We start from the raw sequence: 24,965 nt of genomic DNA, 5'->3' as shown, positions 1-24,965 counted from the left end.
CATATAAAATATGACATTAGTTAGACACAGAAAATTTAAATTTTAACAATTTGTTTGGTGATAAATTTAAAGTTAATACAATTGCTTTGAGGTCTGTTAAAGGCATCAGCATAATTTTCGTTTTATAGTTCAGTTGAGTAAGGGATTCTGAAATTAACCAAAAAATCTATTCTAGAACGTAATGAACCAGCTCTGTTTGTCCATGTAAAGTCTCTTCTACCTGGATTGTTAACTCCCCAGATATCAACAAGGCCTCTTTCATTTATGAAATCAGATTAAAAAAAGAGTTCCCTGTAATTTTTTCCGGCCATCTATCAATTTTGTTAATAGTATAATTAAAATCTCCGTCCAGTATTATTTTAACTTATCAATACTATCAATCAAATTATTCAGTGTTTGAAATAACTCTTTGTTTTGTCTCATGCTTGAGTAGCCATAAGTGTTTACCAACAGAAAAAAATTGGTGACGGTAATAGAAAACTATCTACATATAATGACCATTTGAGTCCGATTGAGTAAGAATAACCGTTTCATTAAATTTGTGCTTAACGCTTGTATTATGTTGAGAAAAAAATACATTTATTATGTTGCGGGTAATTTTGACCCGCATCGTGTAATCAACACAAAACAGACAAAAATTAATTTAACCCAATAATAACTTTATCTTAGATTATGCAATCACTTAGAAGACATAAGAAGAATACTAAGCAACTTATGATTTTAATTATTCCTTTTTCACTAACACTTTTTCGTTAACTGTTTAACTTGCCTCGTTTTTGGGAGGTCTTCAATGTTTGACATCTTCAGTATTCCCCACATGATGGACAGAATGTGACTGTGTGCTTTCTGCAGATGAACTTCTTGCATCTCACACAAGAGGTACTTGTCTTACTGTCATCTCGGGAGGGACAGATTTGGCATCTTTTGCGTTTTTTTGCACATTTATCCAGAGGATCCATCGTGGGCTGATCAGATGCCCTGACTTGGACATTTGCAATGACAGCTGCAGCAGCTGGAGATCGAGTTGGCCTGGCCTGGTTCTGGATCTTGGGAGTGACAAGTGCTTTGCCTAGTTCTTCCAGGAAAATTCTGCGTCGGTATAACTTGCTGGCATTCCAATGCTGGTTGATCTCAATCCACAGCACATAGGCATTGTAAGCAGACACGTCCACAATTTTGTAGAAAACCACCAACGGCCAACGGGTAGACTTGCGCTGGCAGCTGTATGTTGCTGTGACTTTGTCAAGATTGTCAACTCCTCCTTTGGTGGAGTTGTAATCCAGGATCATTTGCGGCATCATGTCCTCTCTTGTACTTAGCGATGCATCTTTGTGCATTGTGCTCATCACAAGAACGTTCTTGTTTCTCTTTGGGCAGTAAGAAACAAGAGTTGTATTCTCTGTGAAAGTAAATTTTGAGGAATGCAGAGGTCTTCCTTGCATCTTCAGAATCTCACTGGGAAGTTCCGGTTTATTTTTTCTGACTGTCCCCAACATAGTCAGCTTCCTCTTCTGAAGTTCAACTCCAAGCCGATAGGATGTAAAGAAGTTGTCACATGTAATGTTGTGACCCTGCAGCCCTTCAGTCATCTCCAATACCACACGCATTCCCTGATTCTTCTCAGGTGGTCCTTGAAGTGGCTTCCCAGTGTATACTTGCATGTTCCACGCATAACTGGATTTTGCATCGCAGGCTGCCCATATTTTGATGCCATATTTTGCAGGCTTGTTTGACACATGCTGTCGAAAAGGACAGCATCCTCTGAATGGAATGAGGCTCTCACCAACAGTAACATGTGGGCCAGGATTGTACAACAATGGCAGAATTTTGACCCATTTATCCCAGACATCTCTGATCGCTGCAAGTTTATCCTTCTCACATCGACCAGCTCTGGTGTCACGGTTGTCAAATCGGATCACACGAGAGATCCTGTGAAATGTCTCCAAAGACATTGTTGCTCGGAAGATTGGTCTTCCGTACTCTTCATTCCATAAACTTGCAGTTGCTTCGCCCTTTGACCTGTATACTCCAGCTAATATCAGGATTCCAATGTAAGCATGCAAGTCAGATGGATCCAGTGGCTTCCATTTTTCTTGAAAGACATGCCTCCCCTCCAAGTTGGTCATATCGAGGATTATCTTCTCTATGGGTGGGGATATGAAGAGCTGAAATGCTGATTCAATATCATCAACTCTTGTCAAAGCGAATCTTGTAGGACCAGGGGTCATTTTGATGACATTAGAAGATGATAATCTAGCTTGGCTTTGGTGTGGTGATGTTGACCATTTTATTTGACCATCTTTAGATGTCAATGTCCCCTCTGTGGATGGCAATTTTTGCGTTTCTTGGTTTTCATTTGATGAAGGGACACTGGCAGACTCGTCCTCTGAATCCTCGTCATCATGGGAAAATTGACAATCATCAATGACATTGTCCTCTGGCTCTGAAGCATCCTCAGTCTCTGAAATCGCTTCCTCTACATCGCTACCCCAGTACATAAGCTGTGATAAAGCTTCTTCAGCTATGACTCGCATGGAGCTCATTTTTTGGTCTATTTCTCAAAGAAAGGGCATGGAAACAGGACAGTGGCGAGAAAGTCCCTCTTTCACACACACCTGGTTCTGAATGGCTCTTCAGAAGTAAAATAAAGTACATCAAAAATACTTTTTTTTAAATTTAAAGGATAACCAGGCACTTTGATCAGCACAAAAACTGAAATCGGGTCAAATTGACCCGAAACATAATACAAGAGTTAGAGTTCCAGCTGAATGGCTGTTTCCATGGGACATCCATAAATCCTCGCCCCTTTGCGATTTCCAGAAGTTGTAATCTTCATTAGTGGAATGGGATTCCTGAACCAATCAAAAGTCTGCATCAAAGTTATTTTTTTTGCGTAAAGAAAAACTGCATTTCGTGTAGCAAGCTTCGAGCGTTAACTGAAATAAATTTTCAAGTAGAAATGTTTAACAGGAACAATCGAAAAGAAAAAGTCTAAACAGTGACTTAACTCCTCTTAAATTGGATGAAACAAAGCGTAGCTATTCTCCCTTTAAAAGTGGGCGAACAACAAACACATCCGTTAGAATATTTCTTTGCTTTGAGCTAAGGCTCTCGCTCCGACGAAATGTGCGATCTTTTTCTCCTCCCTTGCCTTTTGGGTGATGGGCCACAGCCGATTTCTTTTGTCGCTTTTCTCCGGGGTCAGGTCTTCCATGGAGCGCAGTTTCCTCTGTGTCAGGTAGTCCGTTATGCGTTATGTCGGCTACAGCAGACAACCATCAGCTCTCTGTGCTGCTGTAAAACAGCTCAATGGGAACGGCTCTTCCCGCTAACACAGCGGTGAGCTCTCACTGGATCTCTCCTGAGTGGGCGTGTCAAAAAAAAAAAAAAAAAAAAAAAAAACCCGGCGGAGTAAGACTGAGACGTGGCCCTTCGTTCTTTGCGGTGACCGCAGGCGTTTACCAAAAAGCTCTCCTTCTAGGAAAAACGCAGCGTTTGTTTGCTCATGCTTCTCGTTCGGCAAGCTCAACAGCTTATCTGCCACAGTCCTTCTTGTCTGCTCATAACAGCCAGACTCGATGCCCGACAAAACACTCCTGCTGCTTCGACACCAGTTTGTAAGAGCGGCTGCTTCAACTCTGACCGCTGTCATTTAAGCATAGTCTTAATGCACTGAAGCACTGTCTGTGTCTTACTTTATGCACGGAATATCATAAGCAAGTCCTCATTTTGGCAATTGCTAGGAAACAGTAGGATAACTTTGGTAATAAATTTGAGCCAAATTATCTGTCAAGCCTAAGAATGTTAGTTGTAGCTTACACTCAGATTTCAGGTATTAACATTGATTTACTATATTATAGGTTTCATCAACTGTTCAAGATCGTGCATTTGATTTTCTTTTTACTTATTGTGTAGAGAAATAAAAAAAAATGTAATAATCAAGTATGTTTATACTTTGAGTGAGTTTTGCAAATATTGTAACATATCAAATATGCTTCAAATTGCTAAATTTTGTATTCTCATTATAGTTTGAAATGTTCCAGCTAATGATAAGATGAATAACATTGTTTGCATACCACAGTTAGATAAGGAGTGCAAATTGTGGCAGAACAGGTTGCAGCAGGTCAGTACGTTCTAAACAGCAGAAGTAAAAGGTGAAACATCTAAGAAAGCACAACTCCTTAAATGGCTAGCAGCCAAGAGTGGCGTGTTTTATGCAGGAGAGGATTTGACGGGTATAGTTTGTGTGTATGAGAATAGTTGGAGGGGTTTGCAATGTCTCGGGGTGCGAGGATGAGAGATAAAAGTATGAAGTCCGCAGTACTCTCGCACTCAGACACGACCTCCTCCAGCAGGGACTCATTGCTGTCCGTGTTTGTGGGTGAGTTGCGTCTCCATTTGCCCAAATGCGTTGATTTAATAAATGTCTTGCTGAATGATTTTACATTCTGGTTTGTGGCTCATTTTTGTGTCATTTTTGTGTAGCTTAAAATATAAATGATTTAAATCTTCACTGGCTGCCCAGCTGGCATTTACATAAGCAGCTCCTTATGGTCAGGATGTTCACTGAAAACAAAATGAAGATTGTGACGTTTTTCTGCTTTCTTCTGTTGTGTTACAATATGAACCAAATATCAACATTAGAGTCAAGGCCGTAGCGAATGAATGGGAAATATTCACTGTAGGTTCAGGTTTAAAAAAAATAAAAACCCAACTTGTAACATTTGAAGTATTACTATGCCTTTATTTTTTCTTAATAGCTGTTAGACCTGATTTTCTCTTCACAGTATCACTCTGATCACTCACTGTTACAAAATCTATTACAATTTATAAAGGTTATTTATTTTAGATTTCCCCATCTATGCAATGTGTTAATGTGACGTTTTGTAGCCAGTTAGCAAACTCAGACCCAACTAAATATAATTCCTTCATTCATTCCTTCACAGACATTAGTACTCATTGGCACAAATTAAATTACATGAATTAAACATTGTTAAAGTTAAATTAAACGTGTGTAGTATTTTCGTCTCAGCAGGTTGCAGCAGCCTGTTTGTTTTATCTGGACGTCTTGGAGCACTGCTTCATAGAGGACCCCCGTCGGTCAGCCAGCAGGAATGGGTTGAGGTGGCAGTACTGGAAAGAATAATTAATAACTGTGGTCACATTATTATGGAGCCCATAGGAAAATATTTCTGCTTTTTTGTCACATTAAATGTTTAAAATCATAAAACACCTTTTATGAATACAGAATACAATTTTTGAAATACGGCCCAACAACCATGATGGTTTATCTTTGTTAAGTCGTGGGCTAAAACTCCACCACAATGCTGTTAAGTCATAAAATGGACAGTAAAAATAATATTATAGATTTAGACAACAAAGACTAAAACATGTTGTCTTGACCCACTGTGGACCTAGAATGATAGATTTACAGCATTTAACCAAAACAAACTCATACTCTGATTTACCTGTGGTGTTGGCTCAGAATCAGACTTCTGTTCATCCAACATCCTGACTGTAAAATCCGAGGAGAATCTGGAAACCTGAATAATCGCTGCCATCTCTGTGTCTACCTCCACTTCCACATCTTTCTGCACATAAAAAAACAAAAAAACAAAAACGTGGTTATTAATGCAGAATCTGGTACTTTGTTTTGTGAGACTAATTAATATCCTGTTAATAAATGTCTGAGTAAATATCGATAAGACAGCTTTTTTTTTTTTGGCCTCCTCACCTTGAAACAGTGCAAGGAATCAAAGTCCAGCTGATCTGGAAAGTCGGGAATGGTTCCCTTGTAGGTCACAGCAGCGCCTGACCTCCCTGGTTTCTGCGGCAACTTAAAGAGCCGGTATGTTCCTGAAGCATACTTGATGTCACCTGAAAAACAAAGAGCTTAGAGGAGTGTCGGTGCTGCCTGAAAGTTTTCTGTTACTACCTGCTTTTTCCTTGAGTTGGATGTTGTGGACCTCAATATGGCTTGCTGAGACCAGACGTGGAGTGCTGAAGCCCACGCTGTGGGCCAGAGAGATGAGATCTTTCCAGAACAGAGAGCCACCCATTCCCTCACCTGGAACAGCAGATGAATGTGATTCTAACCAGTGGAGTTTTGCATGCGATGATTCACTTTGGTTCCTCTGAAGCGTTGTAACTTTACCCCACAGGACTGGATCCTGCTTCATGTGGTCTGGAACGACGCTGCTGGCGTACATGTCACTGAAGTACAGCTCCCCTCCATCCTGTTAAAAAGGAGGAAGAGTTAGAAATATAAAGCTGAGTCAAGTTGTACACATTAATGCGGTAACTCTTTAAGCTAACCTTCAGAACATTGTAGGCTTGTTGTAGTACTGCTGTTTTATCAGGACAGAGACAGATCACACAGTTGGAGCTGAAAAAAGAGAGATTATCCTCCGTTATCAATCAGATCACTTTAATTGGCTAACAGGATCAAAGCTGAACTCTTAACCTACATCAGAACATCCATCGAGTCTCTCTGTATCCCTGCTTCGCCGAGCTTTTCCATGTATCCGTGGATAAATGAGACATTGGGCTCCTCATAGCCGAACTTCTTCTGATGATACTCGACAAATTGACGGGATGCCGTGATCTACAGAAACATGGCCGAATCAGCTGCAGAAAAAGCACAGGGGAGAGGTGCTAAGGCCTCAGATGAGTGCATCTTACCAGCTGCTCTGTCATATCGATGCCCGTCACTCGTCCATTCGGCCCAACAAGTTTGCTGAATGCAAAACAGTCTCGTCCCGATCCACTACCGAGGTCCAGAACTCTGCAGCCCTCGAGCTTCGCTGGAAACGGAAGGCCGCATCCGAAGAATCTGGAAAAGCACATTAGTGATCGAAGGATAGAGTGCCTTACTCCCTTGATCTTTTCCACATGTTCCCTTCAACATTACAAACACCATTGTATTTTATTGGGATTTTTTGTGAGAGACCAATAAAAGGCAATGCATAAAGGTGAAGTGGAACTAAAAGAGTAGTTTTCAAACTTTTCACACAAATGACAAATCTGAAAAGTCTGGTGTGCATTTGTATTCGGTCCACCTGAGTCAGTACTTTGTTGCTGCAATTACACTTGCAAATTCTTTGGGATTTCTCGTTTTATATAATAAACCTCGAGGCTTATCCTGATACAGAATGTTCCCATAAAAATGCATTGTCATCATTACTTGGACTTAAGCAGCAGTACCTTTTGATGACTTCAGGGTGAATCAGACTTAGGGCCTCTGTTAAGCTCCTTGGCAGGTTGCTGCAGGCCAAACTGCAGGAAGTAGCACTAGTTTGCAAGTCACAGGAAGACTCCAGGCGACAGCCATAGTACTTCTGAATAGGTACATAATTTTTAATACAAAAAATATTTTTAAACATCCTATTGGTTGCAGTTTTTAAGCAAATGAAGCTAAAGTTGAGTTAAAGTTACAGATAAACGGGTTTATTTAGTGTTTGATTTAATTTTGCTTGAAATTATCACAACCAAATAAATTACATTAGTAAAATAATTGTAAAAATTGTTAAATTCAATTTAGGATAGTTTTATGTATCATAAAAATGTCTGCATAGGCTATATTAATTTGCAGATTCACAAAGTAAAACTTTCAAAGAAAACAAACCCTCTACTGTAATAAGAATCAAAGGGCAACAAGCAGCTATTATGTAACGTCCGCAAAATATTTGGAAAACTGTTCAACGAAATGAGGACAAAGCCGCTAGGAGTCCACAATAAACACTAGAGTACCTTCAGATTCTCCCGCACGTCGTCACTTTTCAACATTCTGGTTTAAAAACACAATCACAAACTACCAGGAAGAAAAAGCAGCACTGGGCAATAAAGTATAGTAGACATACTATATTATAGTATGTCTATGATAAAACCCACACTGAGGTCAGAACAGTTCCTTTTCCGCCTTCACTTTTCAGAATAAAAGCTCCAACACATATAGAACTTTATTGTCACTGTGTAGCACTGCGAATGTTTTTTGTGCTTTGACTTCCCCAGTGTGCTTCAGAAGAATAATAACAACATGAAAGAACTAAGAAATCGTAAATAGATAAAAAGAGAGAATAAATATATAATATACCTAATTAAAAAGCGCATGTAAAAGGTCCTGCTCCTCATAAATGTTTTATGGATGAACCAATACGTTTGTTTTGCATATATATTAACCGCATTTTGTAACATTTTGTAACAAAAGGCGGTTAATAGAAATGAACTCCGTAGACAAAAACAATAATTGAAAAAAAAAGAGTTGAATTAAAACGCTTTTTTTTTGTCATAACGAAAGACTAAAGCTTTTAATTGCTTTAATAAGGTTGTATGCCTGTGTAAAGAGTAAATTTATAATGAGCCCTACTCATTATAGTTTATCTTTTGTTTTGTTTTTTGTCTGGTTAAAATGTAATCTAACCACCTTCAAGCGGCTGTGATATGCACTCCAAGCCCGTAGAGGACAGTACTGTACCGGAAGTCAAATCTGCATTCTCAAAGCAGCGCTCCTTCTACATTTGCGCTTCTTTTTGGCGTAGAAGAAATCTCGTCGCGTTTTCAGAATCTCTCAATTTTACGTAAGTGGTATCTGAGAATTCCCCTGAGCTACGTTAATCGTGCGGATACCGTCGTGCGCTGGTTCAGCTCGGCGCAACGCTGAAGCGGAAAAAAAGCACGATACGGTCACACACGAGTTGGGAGATATGTTATAGAAGCTTTTATTGACTGGTCAGAAGCTGTTTTAACACAACAACTGCACTTGGTGCGAAAGTATCGAGGTTTGTAGTCTTTAATTAGCTTTTTTTTTTGTTACTTAACATGCAGCCGTTAGCCACTGTCTAAGCGTTAGCATTAAGCTAGCATTTAATTCGTAACATGTTGGGCCTGCGGTTAGTTATCTAAATACTGACATTGATTTGCAGCAAAGTGAATGTTTAGTCATTTTTAGTTTACAAGCATTAAATTGAGACAAATTTGTAAGCTATTACCTGGTGATGCTGGTGATGTTACCGTTTTATTTCTGGTTGTATACATGGTTTGTATGTGCGCCGCCTGATGAAGCCGTGTTGAGCTAACTAAGTTAGCAAGGTCCGCGAAAAGGAAGCTACTGTTTTTCTTTTCAGCTAAATGCTTAACAAAGTGATATTTTTAAAATAAATTCATAGTGTAGTGTAATTTAGCGTTCTACTGTCTTTAAACTAACCCCGGGAGTTTCGACTTTTAAATTGGTTATGAGTATTAAAATAGAATCATTTTTAATTAAGTGGAGGAAAATGCAGACACAGACTGCTGTGAAACGTCCAATATAAACAGGTGTTTGGATTTACTTATGTCCTTGATTTATTTAAAATTAGGGGCGTTGACAAAATTTGCAAAAATTATGTTTCGGTAACTTTAAATTAATTACATAATGTGTGCAATTGAATAAGATATTTCGAGCCTTTAAACTAAAATTCTGTGATAATTTATGCCCCCAATTTAATTTAAAAACTCGGTAGAACTCTCGACAAAAATACTTCATTTCAACAACCCAGCAAGGAACGATCAAGTGCCCTGAAAGGCAACATCAAGTGCATTAATCAATAATTTTAATAGAGTTCAGCTTATTTGATGATTTAATTTGTGTTAAATACTCAAAACCCAGTGATAATATGTGATCATTTTGCCTTTTAACCTTTTGTTTTGATCAGTGAGGCACCATGGCAGCTGCCTTTCCCTACAGAGGAGTCCCTCCAGGGATGCCACCAGGTGTGCCTCCAGGTGTACCTCCGGTTGTCCCCCCTGGTGTTCCACCAGGCATCCCCCCTGTTGTCCCCCCTCCAGCGCCTGTTCCAGACTACATGTCTGAGGAAAAACTCCAGGAAAAAGGTTTCCTTTTTTTTTTTTTTCCGGAAAATATTACATCAAATCTAGAGTAGTTTCACTTTCTGAACATTTGTAAAATAATTATTAAAATGTTTGATAATTAATGTTGTTTCCAGCAAGGAAATGGCAGCAGCTGCAGGCCAAACGCTATGCGGAGAAAAGGAAGTTTGGCTTTGTGGATGCCCAGAAGGAAGACATGCCTCCTGAACACGTCCGCAAGATCATAAGGGACCATGGAGACATGACCAATAGAAAGTTTCGCCACGACAAAAGAGTCTACCTAGGGTAAAACCAAATGTTCCTCTTGTATTGCAGAGTTTTTCAGAAAGTTTTTTTAATGTACTGAATTTAAAACGACACTGAGGTTTTTCCCTTCTTAAGCTGATTGATAATTTGGACTTCAGCTTCTCTGGATCTGATTGTGTTCATTTGTTCTTGTGCAGCGCTCTGAAGTACATGCCTCACGCAGTGCTGAAGCTTCTGGAAAACATGCCGATGCCCTGGGAGCAGATCAGAGACGTCCCTGTGCTCTACCACATCACTGGAGCCATTTCCTTTGTGAATGAAATCCCTTGGGTCATAGAGCCTGTCTACATTGCCCAGTGGGGGTGAGAGATTTGGGCACCCCATGCTCTCATTTTGTGCCCTTTTTGTTAAATTGTTTACCTGAAAGATGTGTGCATGTCTTGTTTTTATATATATATATATATATATATATATATATATATATATATATATATTAAACATCGGTGTTATGCCCCACAAAATGTCAGCACCATGTGGATCATGATGCGTCGTGAGAAGCGTGACCGACGACACTTCAAGAGGATGCGCTTTCCACCGTTTGATGACGAAGAGCCGCCGCTGGACTACGCCGACAACATCCTGGATGTGGAACCTCTGGAGGCCATTCAGATGGAGCTCGATACTGAGGAAGATTCTTCAGTCGTGGATTGGTTCTATGAGCACCAGCCCCTCAAGGATAATCCCAAGTGAGTCTTCGTTTGTTTAAAGTTTTAAAGTCAGCTGCAGCTTGATGTAAAATCTTAAAACATTTTGACGTTTATCTTTCAGGTTTGTGAACGGCACCACCTACCGTCGCTGGCAGTTCACGCTCCCCATGATGTCGACACTGTATCGTCTGGCCAATCAGCTTCTAACAGATTTAGTGGACTTCAATTACTTTTACCTGTTTGACCTGAAGGCCTTCTTCACTTCAAAAGCCTTGAACATGGCCATCCCGGGAGGACCAAAGTTTGAGCCTCTGGTCAGAGACATTAACCTTCAGTAAGTAGCTTCTTCTTCTGTAGGTTTTGCTGGACTGTGAACCTAACATTTTTAACTGCGTGTCATTAATTGATCAAAAACATTTCAATGAAGTTGTTTGCTTCATCTGTAGCCAGAGATGGAAATTATAATTTCCTTTCAACCTCCGATGTTGGAGGAATAACAGTTTCACAGACGACTCAAACATTTTACAGCATTTGTCTTTGTTGCAGAAAAACAAAATATTCCAGGCATTCTGTTGTTCATAGCATATGAAGTAAATAATATATTTTTTTTGTCAAATGTATGTATTTTTTTGTCATCAAGACCTTGGATCAGAGCTTTAGACTAGGCTTGGGTGTAAATTAAGTCAACTTCAGCATTGTGGTGTTTCATGATTTATAGAACATGCGACCCAACCGGGTGAAATGTTCAAGAAAATCTGAATGCAGAATCAGAAAAAGAATGAGATATAAAATGGACAGAGGCCCTCACCGCTCATTTTTAGCTGTTTGTTTGCTCTGCAGGGATGAAGACTGGAACGAGTTCAACGACATCAACAAAATCATCATCCGGCAGCCCATCAGGACCGAGTACAAGATTGCTTTCCCCTACTTGTACAATAACCTGCCGCACCATGTGCATCTTACCTGGTGAGAACTAAACAATGGTTTGTTTGTTTAAACAAAGGCATGCTTGATTGAATTTCTCTCTTCTGTTGAAACATAAATTTTGCTACGATTTATGTATTGTGCTAGTTAGGTTCTGATATCCGTTTTTCTGCAGGTACCACACACCCAATGTGGTATTTATCAAGACTGAGGACCCAGATCTTCCAGCGTTCTACTTTGATCCGCTGATCAACCCCATTTCTCACAGACATTCAGTCAAGGTTTGTGGTTTATCGTCTTCGTTTTGCTCTGGATGATAAATGAATCGGCGCTTTATTAAAAGGTCCTCTTACAAAGGCGCACTTGCATTGGCCTGCTTGCATGTGCGTAAGAACAAGGGGAATAGTAACATGAATGGTGACTATATCTTATTCCTGTCTGTAGCTGCAGAGTACTTATCATTCAGATATTCTTATTATAATTTCTCCCTTTTCTCTTGAATTTCTTTTTTTTCCTTTAAAAGTCAGAAACTGTTGTAACAAATTTCTTAATTCCTATTCTCCCTCAGAGCCAGGAGCCTCTCCCTGATGATGATGAGGAGTTTGAGCTTCCAGAGTTCGTGGAGCCGTTCCTTAAAGAGACGCCGCTCTACACTGACAACACAGCCAATGGCATCGCTCTGCTTTGGGCTCCAAGACCTTTCAACCTGCGTTCTGGCCGCACAAGGCGCGCCATCGATATCCCCCTGGTCAAAAACTGGTGCGCTAACAACCATTGTGTTTTAAAGACGGAAAAAAATGTCTTGATTCAGCTCATAATATTTTTAGAGAAACCTGAAACTAGTGTGAATTATTTTTCAGGTACCGAGAGCATTGCCCTGCGGGACAGCCGGTGAAAGTACGCGTGTCGTACCAGAAACTGCTGAAGTACTACGTACTCAACGCTCTCAAACACAGACCCCCCAAGGCTCAGAAGAAGAGGTGACCATCACTTTGATTTCCTGTTAATTTTTCATCTCAATTTGAAGCAATGTAGCACCATTTGTTATTTTGTTGAAAGTTTTTGTCTCTGCTGCTTTTCAGGTACCTGTTCCGCTCCTTTAAGGCAACAAAGTTCTTCCAGTCCACCAAGCTGGACTGGGTGGAGGTGGGGCTGCAGGTCTGCAGGCAGGGTTACAACATGCTCAATCTGCTCATTCATCGCAAGAACCTCAACTACCTGCATCTGGACTACAACTTCAACCTGAAGCCAGTCAAGACGCTCACCACAAAGGTGCAGATCCGTCTATCGTATCAGTGCTTTATGGAATGCTTGGAGCGTTGTGAGATCTGGTGGAGTTTGTTGAATTCTACAGTATTTTGTGTAAACTGTGGCGTTGTACACGTTTTTTACCCTGCAGGAGAGAAAGAAGTCCAGGTTCGGCAACGCCTTCCATCTGTGCAGGGAGGTGCTACGTCTGAGCAAGCTGGTGGTGGACAGCCATGTGCAGTACAGACTGGGAAATGTTGATGCTTTTCAGGTGTGTTTTAAAGGTTTCCTTATTCCTTCTGCATTTATTGGAAGTTTAAACCGTTAACTACATTATCCATTTTTCTAGATGCTCATTTTCAGCCACAGTGAACATCTGAACTTTTTTGCTCAGCACCATTGTTGCAGGTTAATTACTTGAAATGCCTAAAGAAAGTACTTGTGTTTTGGACTGGACTTTCTCTCCCATCTTGCAACTAGAATTTGAATTTATTGACACATTATTAGAAAATTGTAGCAGCTTTAAAATGTAAAACTTTGGCATGCTCTGATATGAGAAACCAGCGCCTCAGCCTTGTTTGATTTGGTCTTTTCAGTTGTTTGATGGTGATCTTATACTTGATTTTGTGTCTATGTTTGGTAGCTGGCTGACGGGCTGCAGTACATCTTTGCACACGTGGGACAGCTGACGGGCATGTACCGCTACAAGTACAAGCTGATGAGACAAATCCGTATGTGCAAAGACCTGAAGCATCTCGTCTACTACCGCTTTAACACTGTGAGTAATCGCACCATGTTGTTCCAGTGTTTCTGAACACAAGGTGATTTTAATATCAAGAATATCAACTACGGAGATTCCTTACAGTCTAACTTGTCTAATTCGTGTGTGATCAGGGTCCTGTGGGCAAAGGGCCAGGCTGTGGCTTCTGGTCTGCTGGCTGGAGAGTGTGGCTCTTCTTCATGCGGGGGATCACTCCGCTGCTGGAGAGGTGGCTCGGGAACCTGCTGGCCAGGCAGTTTGAAGGTCAGGCATCTTGTTAAACCTTTGATTGCTGTTGTGCACACATTCAAATGGTTATAGATGAAGAAATGTGTGAGCAATATCAAAATACTGTTAAATTTGCTCAACAGGACGTCATTCCAAGGGCGTGGCCAAGACTGTGACCAAACAGCGCGTGGAGTCGCACTTTGACCTGGAGCTGCGTGCTGCAGTGATGCACGACATCCTGGATATGATGCCTGAAGGCATCAAGCAGAACAAGGCCAGAACCATCCTGCAACACCTCAGTGAGTCCTGGAGGTGCTGGAAGGCCAACATCCCATGGAAGGTCAGTGTTTCATATACATGGATGGGGCTGCAAAGTAATTCGCAAGACATACAAGAGTTTAAAAAAAAAAAAAAAATCTGCTGTTGCTGATTTCAGTGTGTTTCCGATAGTATTCTAGAGCTATAATATATCAGAATTAAAATGATTGGAGTTGACATTTTAAACTAACATTGTAACTATATGATTTAATCAGGTTGATAATCTGCCAGCATTTTCAAATCCCCCAAGTTTTATAACAGGCTGGAACCTCAATAGGATAAACGGCGTATCTTTGTGTAATGTCATTAAAGTTTCTGTCTTGTAGCCTGAATGAATGAACTGCCCTCATGTGATAACTTATTTGGCTTAATTTTAAACATCTTACTGATACTTAAGAAACTGAGTCATTTTTACTGAGTAAAGATATCCACACTAAAATTCAACCTGGCTGTACAGCACGATGTTGCGTTCGCAAATCAGGAAGCAGATCATATTTTTGAGTTTCAGGCCAGTCTACGTAAAAATCATCCAATCCAATCATCTCCAGATTTCTCACTCCTCGTTATCCAAATTGAATTTGTCATTTGAGAAACTGTTACTTCAAAAAAAAAAAAGGTATAATCTGACAGTATGTTGACTAATACGAACTTTTACTTTGCTTCTCCTAAAAATCTGCATCATGTTAAAAACCTTATGACTGTTTTGAGCACATAAGCACATTTTTATGTACTAACACAATGAATAAAACAGGTACTTTCCCTCCAAACTGTTAGGTGCCTGGTCTCCCGACTCCCATTGAGAACATGATCCTGCGATACGTGAAGGCCAAAGCTGACTGGTGGACTAACACGGCTCACTACAACAGAGAGCGAATTCGCCGCGGAGCCACTGTGGACAAAACGGTGTGCAAGAAGAACCTGGGCCGGCTGACTCGTCTGTACCTGAAGGCTGAGCAAGAGAGACAGCATAATTATCTGAAGGTAACCTCCTCATTTAAACTCTCAGCACCGAGGAACTTTTTCTTCTTACGTTTGTACTCACTCATTGGGTAAATGAGTTTCTGACTGACTCCTCAGTTGGAAAACATGACAGATAACTTATTTTGAAGAAGTCCTCTTACAAAGGCGCACTTGCATTGGTCAGCTTGCCTGTGCGTAAGAACTGGAGGAATATGAAAATGAATGGTGGATTTTATATCGCTGGCCGCATGAGCAGTTGGCTTCTCCACGGTTCAGATATTCAAAAGATATTTACAACCTAGTGCATTGGTTAATGGCAGATATCCAAAAATATTTCAGTGAAAGTTTTGTTTTCACTAAAATGGATCTTGATTTGCGTATTTTCCGCCTCCAGGACGGACCTTACATCACTGCAGAAGAGGCTGTGGCCATTTACACAACCACTGTGCACTGGCTGGAGAGTCGGCGCTTCTCTCCCATACCTTTCCCCCCACTGTCCTACAAACACGACACCAAGCTGCTGATCCTGGCTCTGGAGAGGCTCAAAGAGGCATACAGGTAATTTCATTTCATGACAATCATCAACTATATACAATTGTGTTTTCTGACTCAACGTTTTAATATTTTTTCCATGTATGTTTTTGTGTCTGGCAGTGTGAAATCTCGTCTGAATCAGAGTCAGAGGGAGGAGCTGGGGCTGATAGAGCAGGCCTACGACAACCCGCATGAAGCGCTTTCCAGGATCAAACGTCACCTGCTCACACAGAGAGCTTTCAAAGAGGTCAGCACAAAGAAATGTGGAGACAGTTTAGAGATGTTTCTTCTTTAAGGCAGGGAGTTTCAAGCTGAAAATGTTACACAAATTGTAGAATTTATTAGGGTCAGTGTGTGAAGGGTAAGAAAAAACAAATAGTTTCCTGCAAAATAGTTTTGAAGTCAATCTTGATATCTTTCTAGACTAAAACTTAAATGTAATTTGGAAAAAGTTTTGTTACTATGTGTGATTTCTTTTTTCAGACTTTGAGTATTTCCTTTTTGTGCAGGTTGGTATTGAGTTCATGGACTTGTACAGCCACCTGGTGCCTGTGTACGATGTGGAGCCCTTGGAGAAGATCACCGATGCGTACCTGGACCAGTACCTGTGGTACGAGGCAGACAAGAGGCGACTTTTTCCTCCCTGGATCAAACCAGCTGACACTGAACCTCCGCCGCTTCTGGTCTACAAGTGGTGCCAAGGTGACTTTCACATTAGGCTTTCAGAACATCAGAGCCCCGGAGTCTTAAATCATTTTTTCAATGTAGATAAATAATCTAAACCAGGGGTGTCAAACTCCAGTCCAAGTACCAAAAAAATGCAGTCTTTTATCAAACTGCAGAATCCATTTTCAGATTTGTGTTAGTTTGTGATTTCTGGAATATAAAGATAATATAACTGAGCTACATAAGTTTTCTGCTGAAATGTAAAAAAAAAAAAAAATGGCTAGAAAAATCAAAAATTTGTAGATGTAAAAAGATTTAGATTTTAAAATTTGTAGAACCCTGTAATAGTTTATAGATATTTCTTCAATGAGCTTTAATGACGTGTCTTCTTGCTCCTCAGGCATCAACAACTTGCAGGACGTGTGGGAAACAGCTGAGGGCGAGTGCAATGTGATGCTGGAGTCTCGCTACGAGAAAATGTACGAGAAGATCGATCTGACTTTGCTCAACAGGCTGCTGCGTCTCATCGTTGACCACAACATTGCTGATTACATGACGGCCAAGAACAATGTGGTGATAAACTACAAGGTAACCCTGTTTGCTGATTCTTTTAGGACAATGGTACTCAGTTAGGCACTGAAAGATGAGTTAAATGCTTTTTATCTCTTCTGTAGGACATGAACCACACCAACTCTTACGGCATCATCAGGGGACTCCAGTTCGCCTCGTTCATCGTTCAGTACTACGGTCTTGTGATGGACCTGCTGGTGCTCGGTTTGCACCGTGCCAGCGAGATGGCCGGCCCACCCCAGATGCCTAACGACTTCCTGAGTTTCCAGGACACCACCACCGAATCGGCCCATCCCATCCGGCTGTACTGTCGTTACATCGACCGCATTCACATCTTCTTCAGGTAGGAACATATCAACACAGGACACTTGTATTCAGGTTGTATTGTTTTGCTTTGCTTGAAATCTGTTGGAGTTTTTAAATTGTATTAACTTCTTTTTATTCTGCAGATTTTCTGCTGATGAGGCCAGAGACCTGATTCAGCGGTACCTGACGGAGCACCCGGACCCCAACAACGAGAACATCGTGGGATACAACAACAAGAAGTGCTGGCCTCGTGACGCCCGCATGAGACTGATGAAACACGACGTCAACCTGTAAGTTTACCCTTAGATAATCAGTCGGACGTTTGTGAAGATAGGTTTATTCCACGAGATGGCAGTAGAGTTGAAGCCTCTTGTTGATGTCCTCAGCGGGCGAGCGGTCTTCTGGGACATCAAGAACCGCCTGCCGAGGTCTGTGACCACAGTCCAGTGGGAGAACAGCTTCGTGTCGGTCTACAGCAAAGACAACCCCAACCTGCTCTTCAACATGTGTGGCTTCGAGTGCCGCATCCTTCCGAAGTGCCGCACCAGCTACGAGGAGTTCACTCACAAAGATGGCGTCTGGAACCTGCAGAATGAGGTGGGGAAGAAGTCAGAAGCTCAACAGTCCTGGAATTTCTCTTTCCGTTGATTCTGAAGGAGTCTTGTTGTGTTTTCTGATGCAGGTCACTAAAGAAAGGACGGCCCAGTGTTTCCTGCGTGTGGATGATGAATCCATGCAGCGCTTCCACAACAGAGTGCGTCAGATTCTCATGGCTTCTGGATCCACCACGTTCACCAAGGTTAGTCTTTGCAGCACAAGCTACTATGTTAACTGAGAGTTCGCTGAAAGGGATGAATCTGAGTATAAATGGTTTATGCGTTCAGATCGTGAACAAATGGAACACGGCTCTGATCGGCCTGATGACCTACTTCCGTGAGGCTGTGGTCAACACACAGGAGCTGCTGGACCTTCTAGTGAAATGCGAGAACAAGATCCAGACCCGTATCAAGATCGGGCTGAACTCCAAAATGCCTAGCCGTTTCCCTCCGGTTGTCTTCTACACTCCTAAAGAGCTGGGTGGTCTTGGCATGTTGTCCATGGGTCACGTTCTCATCCCACAGTCAGACCTGCGGTAGGGACATCATCTCTAGCAGGTTGCTTGCTATTCCTGAACAGCTGACTCATTTGGTTGTGTCTTTGGTTGCCAGGTGGTCCAAGCAGACAGACGTGGGGATCACCCACTTCAGGTCTGGAATGAGTCATGAAGAAGATCAGCTCATTCCTAACTTGTACCGCTACATTCAGCCATGGGAGAGCGAGTTCATCGACTCCCAGAGAGTCTGGGCCGAGTACGCCCTCAAGAGACAGGAGGCCATTGCCCAGAACAGGTAAACTCTTGACTGACAGTCATTTGTCTGAACCAAATTTTCTTTAGTACAGATCTTACTGTGCCTTAACAAAGTATATAAACTAGATGCCCTTGTGTGTCAGTTTAGTCAAATTGAAATCTTGGAAAACGTTGAGGCATTTTCAGATGATCAGTTGTTTAGTGTTCAGTGAGATGTTTGAAATCTGGAATATTCTTTTACCAGACCCTGTATGAAATGTAACCTTTCTGCTTTGTTTGTTGGTCTTCATGATGCTGCCTGTTCTGAGAGGCTTCTTTGAATTTTGCTTAAAGTGATTATGCTACAATGTAATTTTTTTTTCCTCCAGGCGTCTCACTCTGGAGGATTTGGAGGACTCGTGGGACAGAGGAATACCTCGGATCAACACACTTTTCCAGAAGGACAGACACACTCTGGCCTATGACAAAGGCTGGAGAGTCAGGACAGACTTCAAACAGTATCAGGTACAATAGAGTTGATCAGGAAACTAGAAATATTAACTTATGTCAAGTGTTGAAAAGAAAGAAAGCTTCTCCAACGCGTTGTCTCTCTCCTGAGTTCAGGTGCTGAAGCAGAATCCTTTCTGGTGGACCCACCAGAGGCACGACGGTAAGCTGTGGAACCTGAACAACTACCGCACAGACATGATCCAGGCTCTAGGTGGCGTGGAGGGCATCCTGGAGCACACACTCTTCAAAGGCACTTACTTCCCCACCTGGGAGGGTCTCTTCTGGTATGTTCACTTTACTACTAAGAATGGTGATGGGTTATTTGATGGACCACTGAAATAGAAGCTAATTAGAACCGTTTCTTTACTGTTTCTAGGTTGTCCATTGCTTTAATTCTTTGATCTTGCATTTTAGCTTGTTGTGACATTCTAGTTCTATGAACGGTTATTCTTTGCTTTAGGGAAAAGGCCAGCGGCTTTGAAGAGTCGATGAAATGGAAGAAGCTGACGAACGCCCAGAGGTCTGGTCTGAACCAAATCCCGAATCGTCGCTTCACTCTGTGGTGGTCCCCCACCATCAACAGAGCCAACGTTAGTACAGCTATCTGGTTCTGCTCGTCTGCTAGCCGTGAATGTCTGCTCTAACTTTTGTTTTTCTGCCTCGTCTCCAGGTGTACGTGGGTTTCCAAGTACAGCTTGACTTGACAGGAATCTTTATGCACGGCAAGATCCCAACGCTGAAGATCTCCCTCATTCAGATCTTCAGGGCTCACTTGTGGCAGAAGATTCACGAGAGCATCGTCATGGATCTCTGTCAGGTGGGAACCCAGCATTTAGGAGTGAAGGATTTATGTATCCACAAGCGAAACAGCAGAACAAAAGCATCACAGTTCCAGGATATTTAATGAGTTATCCTTCTCTGGGTCTCAGGTTTTTGACCAGGAGCTCGATGCTCTGGAGATCGAAACCGTGCAGAAGGAGACCATCCATCCCAGGAAATCCTACAAGATGAATTCGTCCTGTGCAGACATCCTCCTGTTTGCGTCTTACAAGTGGAACGTGTCCCGCCCATCTCTGCTCGCTGACTCAAAGTAGGTCTTATGGTGAAAACTCTTTATCTAAATGCGAATTGGAATCCTTTCTGCATGCAACTAAACCTGACCTTTGACCTTCTCCTTCAGGGATGTAATGGACAGCACCACCACACAGAAGTACTGGATCGACATTCAGCTCAGATGGGGCGACTACGACTCTCATGACATTGAGCGCTATGCCAGAGCCAAGTTCCTGGACTACACCACAGACAACATGAGCATCTATCCCTCCCCCACTGGAGTGCTCATTGCCATTGACTTGGCTTACAACCTGCACAGGTGTCTATTGTTTGAGTCATTATTTGTAAAACTTTGCTTCAGAATCCATATCCATCCTGTGACCTCCTTTAAAGATGGTGTTTCTTTCTAAGGCAGTATTTCAGGGCTCACACTGGTTTATCTTTATGAAATATAGTGTTAGGTTTATTCACTGACGATCCCATTTACCAGGAGATTATGGTCTGGTAGTTGTGGTTCTCTACTATAATCATTTCTTAGATCTTGCACTTTCTGGGATTGTTGGAAATGATCAAGTCGTTCAAAAATGGTGACTAGTTTCAGTTGCCATACCGTGAAGTAAATACTTACCCAGACCGTTTTTGGAGGGTTACTGAATATTTTTCAATTTTTTTCAAGCGAATAACAAGGTGTATCTAATCTTACCTTTTATCTGCTTTTCATCCAGTGCCTATGGTAACTGGTTCCCTGGGAGCAAGCCTCTGATCCAGCAGGCCATGGCTAAGATCATGAAGGCCAACCCAGCTCTGTATGTGCTCCGAGAGCGCATCCGCAAGGGTCTGCAGCTGTACTCCTCAGAGCCCACTGAGCCGTACCTGTCCTCTCAGAACTACGGAGAACTCTTCTCCAACCAGATCATCTGGTTTGTGGACGACACAAACGTGTACAGAGTCACCATCCACAAGGTCAGAATTGTTATGAAACAAATGTTGAAATTTAGACAAATGGATTTTGAATCGTGTCGCATTTATTATTTTAATTTGTGAACACAGACTTTTGAAGGAAACTTGACCACAAAGCCCATCAATGGAGCCATTTTCATCTTCAACCCCAGGACAGGCCAATTGTTCCTCAAGATCATCCACACATCTGTGTGGGCTGGACAGAAACGTCTGGGACAGGTGAAAACCACTTGGCTTTCATCTGGAGTTTGTTCTGGTTTTAGAAATTAATTTGGTTTGGAGTTTTTATTTCAGTTTTAACCTTAAAGCATTAAAAAGCAAATAAATAATCTGGGATTCCTAGAATTTAGTTAAGTTCTGTTTTCTGCTGTATCTCAACCACAATTAAATCACAAAAAAATGTATGTTTTTTTTTGTTTTTTCATTTAAAAGGGTGGCATGACACATAGGGCCATTTTTATAGCCAATCAAGTTATCTTCAGTAATTATGAAAATGCTGGATATATCAAAAATAACTTCTATTTTTCTTTGCAGCTGGCCAAATGGAAAACAGCTGAAGAAGTTGCTGCCCTGATCCGCTCCCTCCCTGTGGAGGAGCAGCCGAAACAGATCATTGTGACCAGGAAGGGCATGTTGGACCCTCTGGAGGTAAGACCTTCCTCTCTTTAACGGGTTCTTTAAGGATCATCCTCTGTGGATGGAAATTGTGTTTTACAGTTGCTGTCTCTGCTTAGGTGCACTTGCTCGACTTCCCCAACATCGTGATCAAGGGCTCGGAGTTACAGCTGCCCTTCCAGGCTTGTCTGAAGGTGGAAAAGTTTGGAGACCTGATCCTGAAGGCCACGGAGCCACAGATGGTGCTGTTCAACCTCTACGATGATTGGCTGAAGACCATCTCGTCTTACACTGTGAGTTCAGCCTCTTAGAATACATGAAAGACTTTTTTGTTGTTTATTGACTGTATTTTGTCCAAAAAATGCTGTTGCAGACAGTTTTGATGTTTTAGAACAAACCGACTTTCCCTGCGTAAAAAGCTTGCCTGGTTCTCTGCTCCCTATCCAGGCCTTCTCCCGTCTCATCCTGATCCTAAGAGCGCTCCATGTCAACAACGACCGCGCCAAGGTGATCCTGAAACCTGATAAAACCACAATCACTGAACCCCATCACATCTGGCCCACGCTCACGGATGAGGAGTGGATCAAAGTGGAAGTTCAACTTAAGGATCTCATTCTGGCCGATTATGGCAAAAAGAACAAGTAAGAGTTGTTCTGTTCACTTAATCCAGAATGTGGCTCAAGTTATTTTGTAACTGAATAAGTAGAGATTGTATTCTGTAGTTAAAGCTTGTTTTGTCTGTATGCAGCGTGAACGTCGCCTCCCTGACTCAGTCTGAGATCCGTGACATCATCCTGGGTATGGAGATCTCAGCCCCATCTCAGCAGCGTCAGCAGATTGCCGAGATCGAAAAACAGACCAAAGAGCAGTCGCAGCTCACCGCCACACAGACCCGCACCGTCAACAAACACGGAGATGAGATCATCACCTCCACCACCTCTAACTACGAGACTCAGACCTTCTCTTCCAAGACTGAGTGGAGAGTCAGGTGTGTGGAAACATTGGTTTGAAGTTTTAATGGGAAGGCGTAAGCTGGAGTCTTCCACAGAAGCCAGCTGTAAGACGACGTTGATGTGTTTTTATCGTTTGACTTTAATTCTCAATCAGGGCCATATCTGCTGCCAACCTCCATCTCCGAACCAACCACATCTATGTGTCCTCTGACGACATCAAGGAGACGGGTTACACCTACATTCTGCCCAAGAACGTTCTCAAGAAGTTCATTTGCATTTCAGATCTGCGGGCTCAGGTATGACCCCCTGAACTACCCCGGAATCAAACGCCTTTTGCTCCGCAATCTTACAGAGTCTCTGAGTGGAAATTGTTGCTTCAGATTGCAGGCTACCTGTATGGCACCAGCCCACCAGACAACCCCCAGGTGAAGGAGATCCGCTGTATCGTCATGGTACCTCAGTGGGGGACACACCAGACTGTCCACCTCCCCAACCAGCTGCCGTCTCATGAATACCTTAAAGTAACGGCACTATAAACATTTTGCTCTCTCAACTTTGTGTGTATCATCTGTTCAGTTTTAAACGTATTATGTTTGATCAGGAAATGGAGCCTCTTGGCTGGATCCACACACAGCCGAACGAGTCCCCTCAGCTGTCCCCACAAGACGTTACAACCCACGCTAAGATCATGGCTGATAACCCGTCATGGGATGGAGAAAAGACCATCATAATCACCTGCAGGTAGGTTTCAATTCAGCGCCAAAAGAGGGCCTTAAACTATTGATAAATATGTATTTAGATCTGAAAATGTAAAGGAACCCTGCTATAGATTGTAAGAAAGTGAAGAGTTTTCTGACTTGAAGGCTTTTGTGTTGTTTCAGCTTTACGCCTGGTTCGTGCACACTCACAGCCTACAAGCTGACCCCCAGCGGCTACGAATGGGGTCGCCAAAACACCGATAAAGGCAACAACCCGAAAGGCTACCTTCCATCCCACTATGAGAGAGTCCAAATGCTGCTCTCTGATCGCTTCCTGGGCTTCTTCATGGTTCCCGGCCAAGTCTCCTGGAACTACAACTTCATGGGTCGGTATCCTTAGTTTTTTTTAGTTCTTCATTCTTTTTATTTACTTTTTTTTTCCAGAACTGGTACAATTAATGAATTTTGCCAACAGGTGTGCGCCACGATCCCAACATGAAGTACGACCTGCAGTTGTCCAACCCCAAAGAGTTCTACCATGAAGTCCATCGGCCTTCACACTTCCTAAACTTCGCCTCGCTGCAGGAGGGCGAGATTTACAACGCTGACAGAGAGGATATGTTCGGCTGAGCGCCGCCTTCCTGCACTTCAAATCTTTGTAGATAGCTCTGCCAGAATCATGAAGAGCCAGTCCAGAAATGTCTCTGTAATGTTTCTTAATAAGATGCTCAGTTGTGATATTTTGCATTTCTTTTTATGTGAAGACTTGAGGAGCTTTTAAAAATTAGTTTTGTTCATTATTTTCCATAAGTGTTTTGTTCTTTATTACAGTTAAACTCTTGTTAAGTCTTGGTTCTTGTGGCTACTTGTATGTGAACTTGTGTTTTTCAGGACGTAATATTTGGTGTAATTTTGACATTACTTCAGAAGGTTAAACACGACTTCCTCTTCTCCCTTTGAGAAATGAAATTGAAAGTTGCATTTTCATAGTAGAAATACCCTGTTAACGTGTTCTAACTGTACATCCTATGATGTTAAATGCTGGGTTTAAATAAAAATCACTTTTTATAGAAGTTGTTTGGACAATTTCCTTTTGGGGATTTCTCTGAAATGTACAAGAGCTGGGAGTAAAGCGGAAGTTCTGCATGTAAATTTACTCTAGTAGTACTAGTGAACACTACTTCCTTTGTTAGCCTTATAAATTTGCCCATTGACAATTCAGAAGTCACAGTAAATAATTACCTACGTCAAACACAAATAAATGTATGCTGTAGTTTTCTTCTGTCTGTAATATGTAAAAGTTTTTGACATGAAAAAGTTTAAGGAGTATGGATGGTTTTGCACTGTTTATTAGTGTCCTGCCGCGTTTTATAACTGCATGCATTTGCAGATGCTAATTGTAGTTTTAGCTGCAGAGAGGAAACCCCATCCTTCACGCTCCGCTAGGTTCTTCAGTGTTCAGGAACTGGCAGCGTGTCGGTGCATGTTTCCCTGGCGTTACATTGGTCAGGAGAGGAG

At 41.9% G+C, this 24,965-nt stretch overlaps 2 protein-coding genes across 2 annotated transcripts; one reads left to right on the top strand and one right to left on the bottom strand.

Moving 5' to 3' along the window:
- Positions 1-4,723: 4,723 nt before the first annotated feature.
- On the bottom strand, positions 4,724-7,919 carry LOC106924307 (arsenite methyltransferase). The gene is made up of 10 exons (XM_014997939.2): positions 7,750-7,919; positions 7,204-7,337; positions 6,682-6,832; positions 6,468-6,604; positions 6,316-6,385; positions 6,155-6,236; positions 5,936-6,067; positions 5,735-5,877; positions 5,469-5,591; positions 4,724-5,133 (listed from the first exon to the last, which is right to left on the bottom strand). The coding sequence occupies exons 1-10, from the start codon at positions 7,783-7,785 to the stop codon at positions 5,056-5,058; spliced, it is 1,086 nt and encodes a 361-aa protein (XP_014853425.2). The 5' UTR covers positions 7,786-7,919; the 3' UTR covers positions 4,724-5,055.
- Positions 7,920-8,609: 690 nt separating this feature from the next.
- On the top strand, positions 8,610-24,520 carry prpf8 (pre-mRNA processing factor 8). Its single transcript, XM_014997934.2, has 43 exons — positions 8,610-8,777; positions 9,690-9,867; positions 9,981-10,149; positions 10,308-10,472; positions 10,638-10,856; positions 10,939-11,151; positions 11,658-11,783; positions 11,917-12,022; positions 12,310-12,500; positions 12,602-12,721; positions 12,824-13,013; positions 13,141-13,260; positions 13,633-13,767; positions 13,884-14,013; positions 14,121-14,317; positions 15,070-15,276; positions 15,650-15,813; positions 15,910-16,036; positions 16,299-16,491; positions 16,856-17,043; positions 17,130-17,368; positions 17,475-17,621; positions 17,718-17,928; positions 18,014-18,130; positions 18,216-18,463; positions 18,540-18,719; positions 19,048-19,183; positions 19,283-19,452; positions 19,629-19,758; positions 19,839-19,985; positions 20,098-20,258; positions 20,349-20,540; positions 20,947-21,184; positions 21,272-21,400; positions 21,716-21,829; positions 21,916-22,089; positions 22,244-22,437; positions 22,545-22,784; positions 22,904-23,045; positions 23,130-23,270; positions 23,351-23,490; positions 23,631-23,833; positions 23,923-24,520. Exons 2-43 carry the CDS (start codon positions 9,699-9,701, stop codon positions 24,075-24,077), a joined length of 7,077 nt encoding a protein of 2,358 aa, XP_014853420.2. The 5' UTR covers positions 8,610-8,777; positions 9,690-9,698; the 3' UTR covers positions 24,078-24,520.
- Positions 24,521-24,965: the final 445 nt, after the last annotated feature.

Source organism: Poecilia mexicana, unplaced genomic scaffold (assembly GCF_051168715.1).
Source record: "Poecilia mexicana isolate PSO_F unplaced genomic scaffold, ASM5116871v1 scaffold_13, whole genome shotgun sequence".
NCBI classification, from domain to species: domain Eukaryota; kingdom Metazoa; phylum Chordata; class Actinopteri; order Cyprinodontiformes; family Poeciliidae; genus Poecilia; species Poecilia mexicana.
Note: the sequence above shows the minus strand (reverse complement) of the source record. Positions and strands in the feature narration are given on the sequence as shown.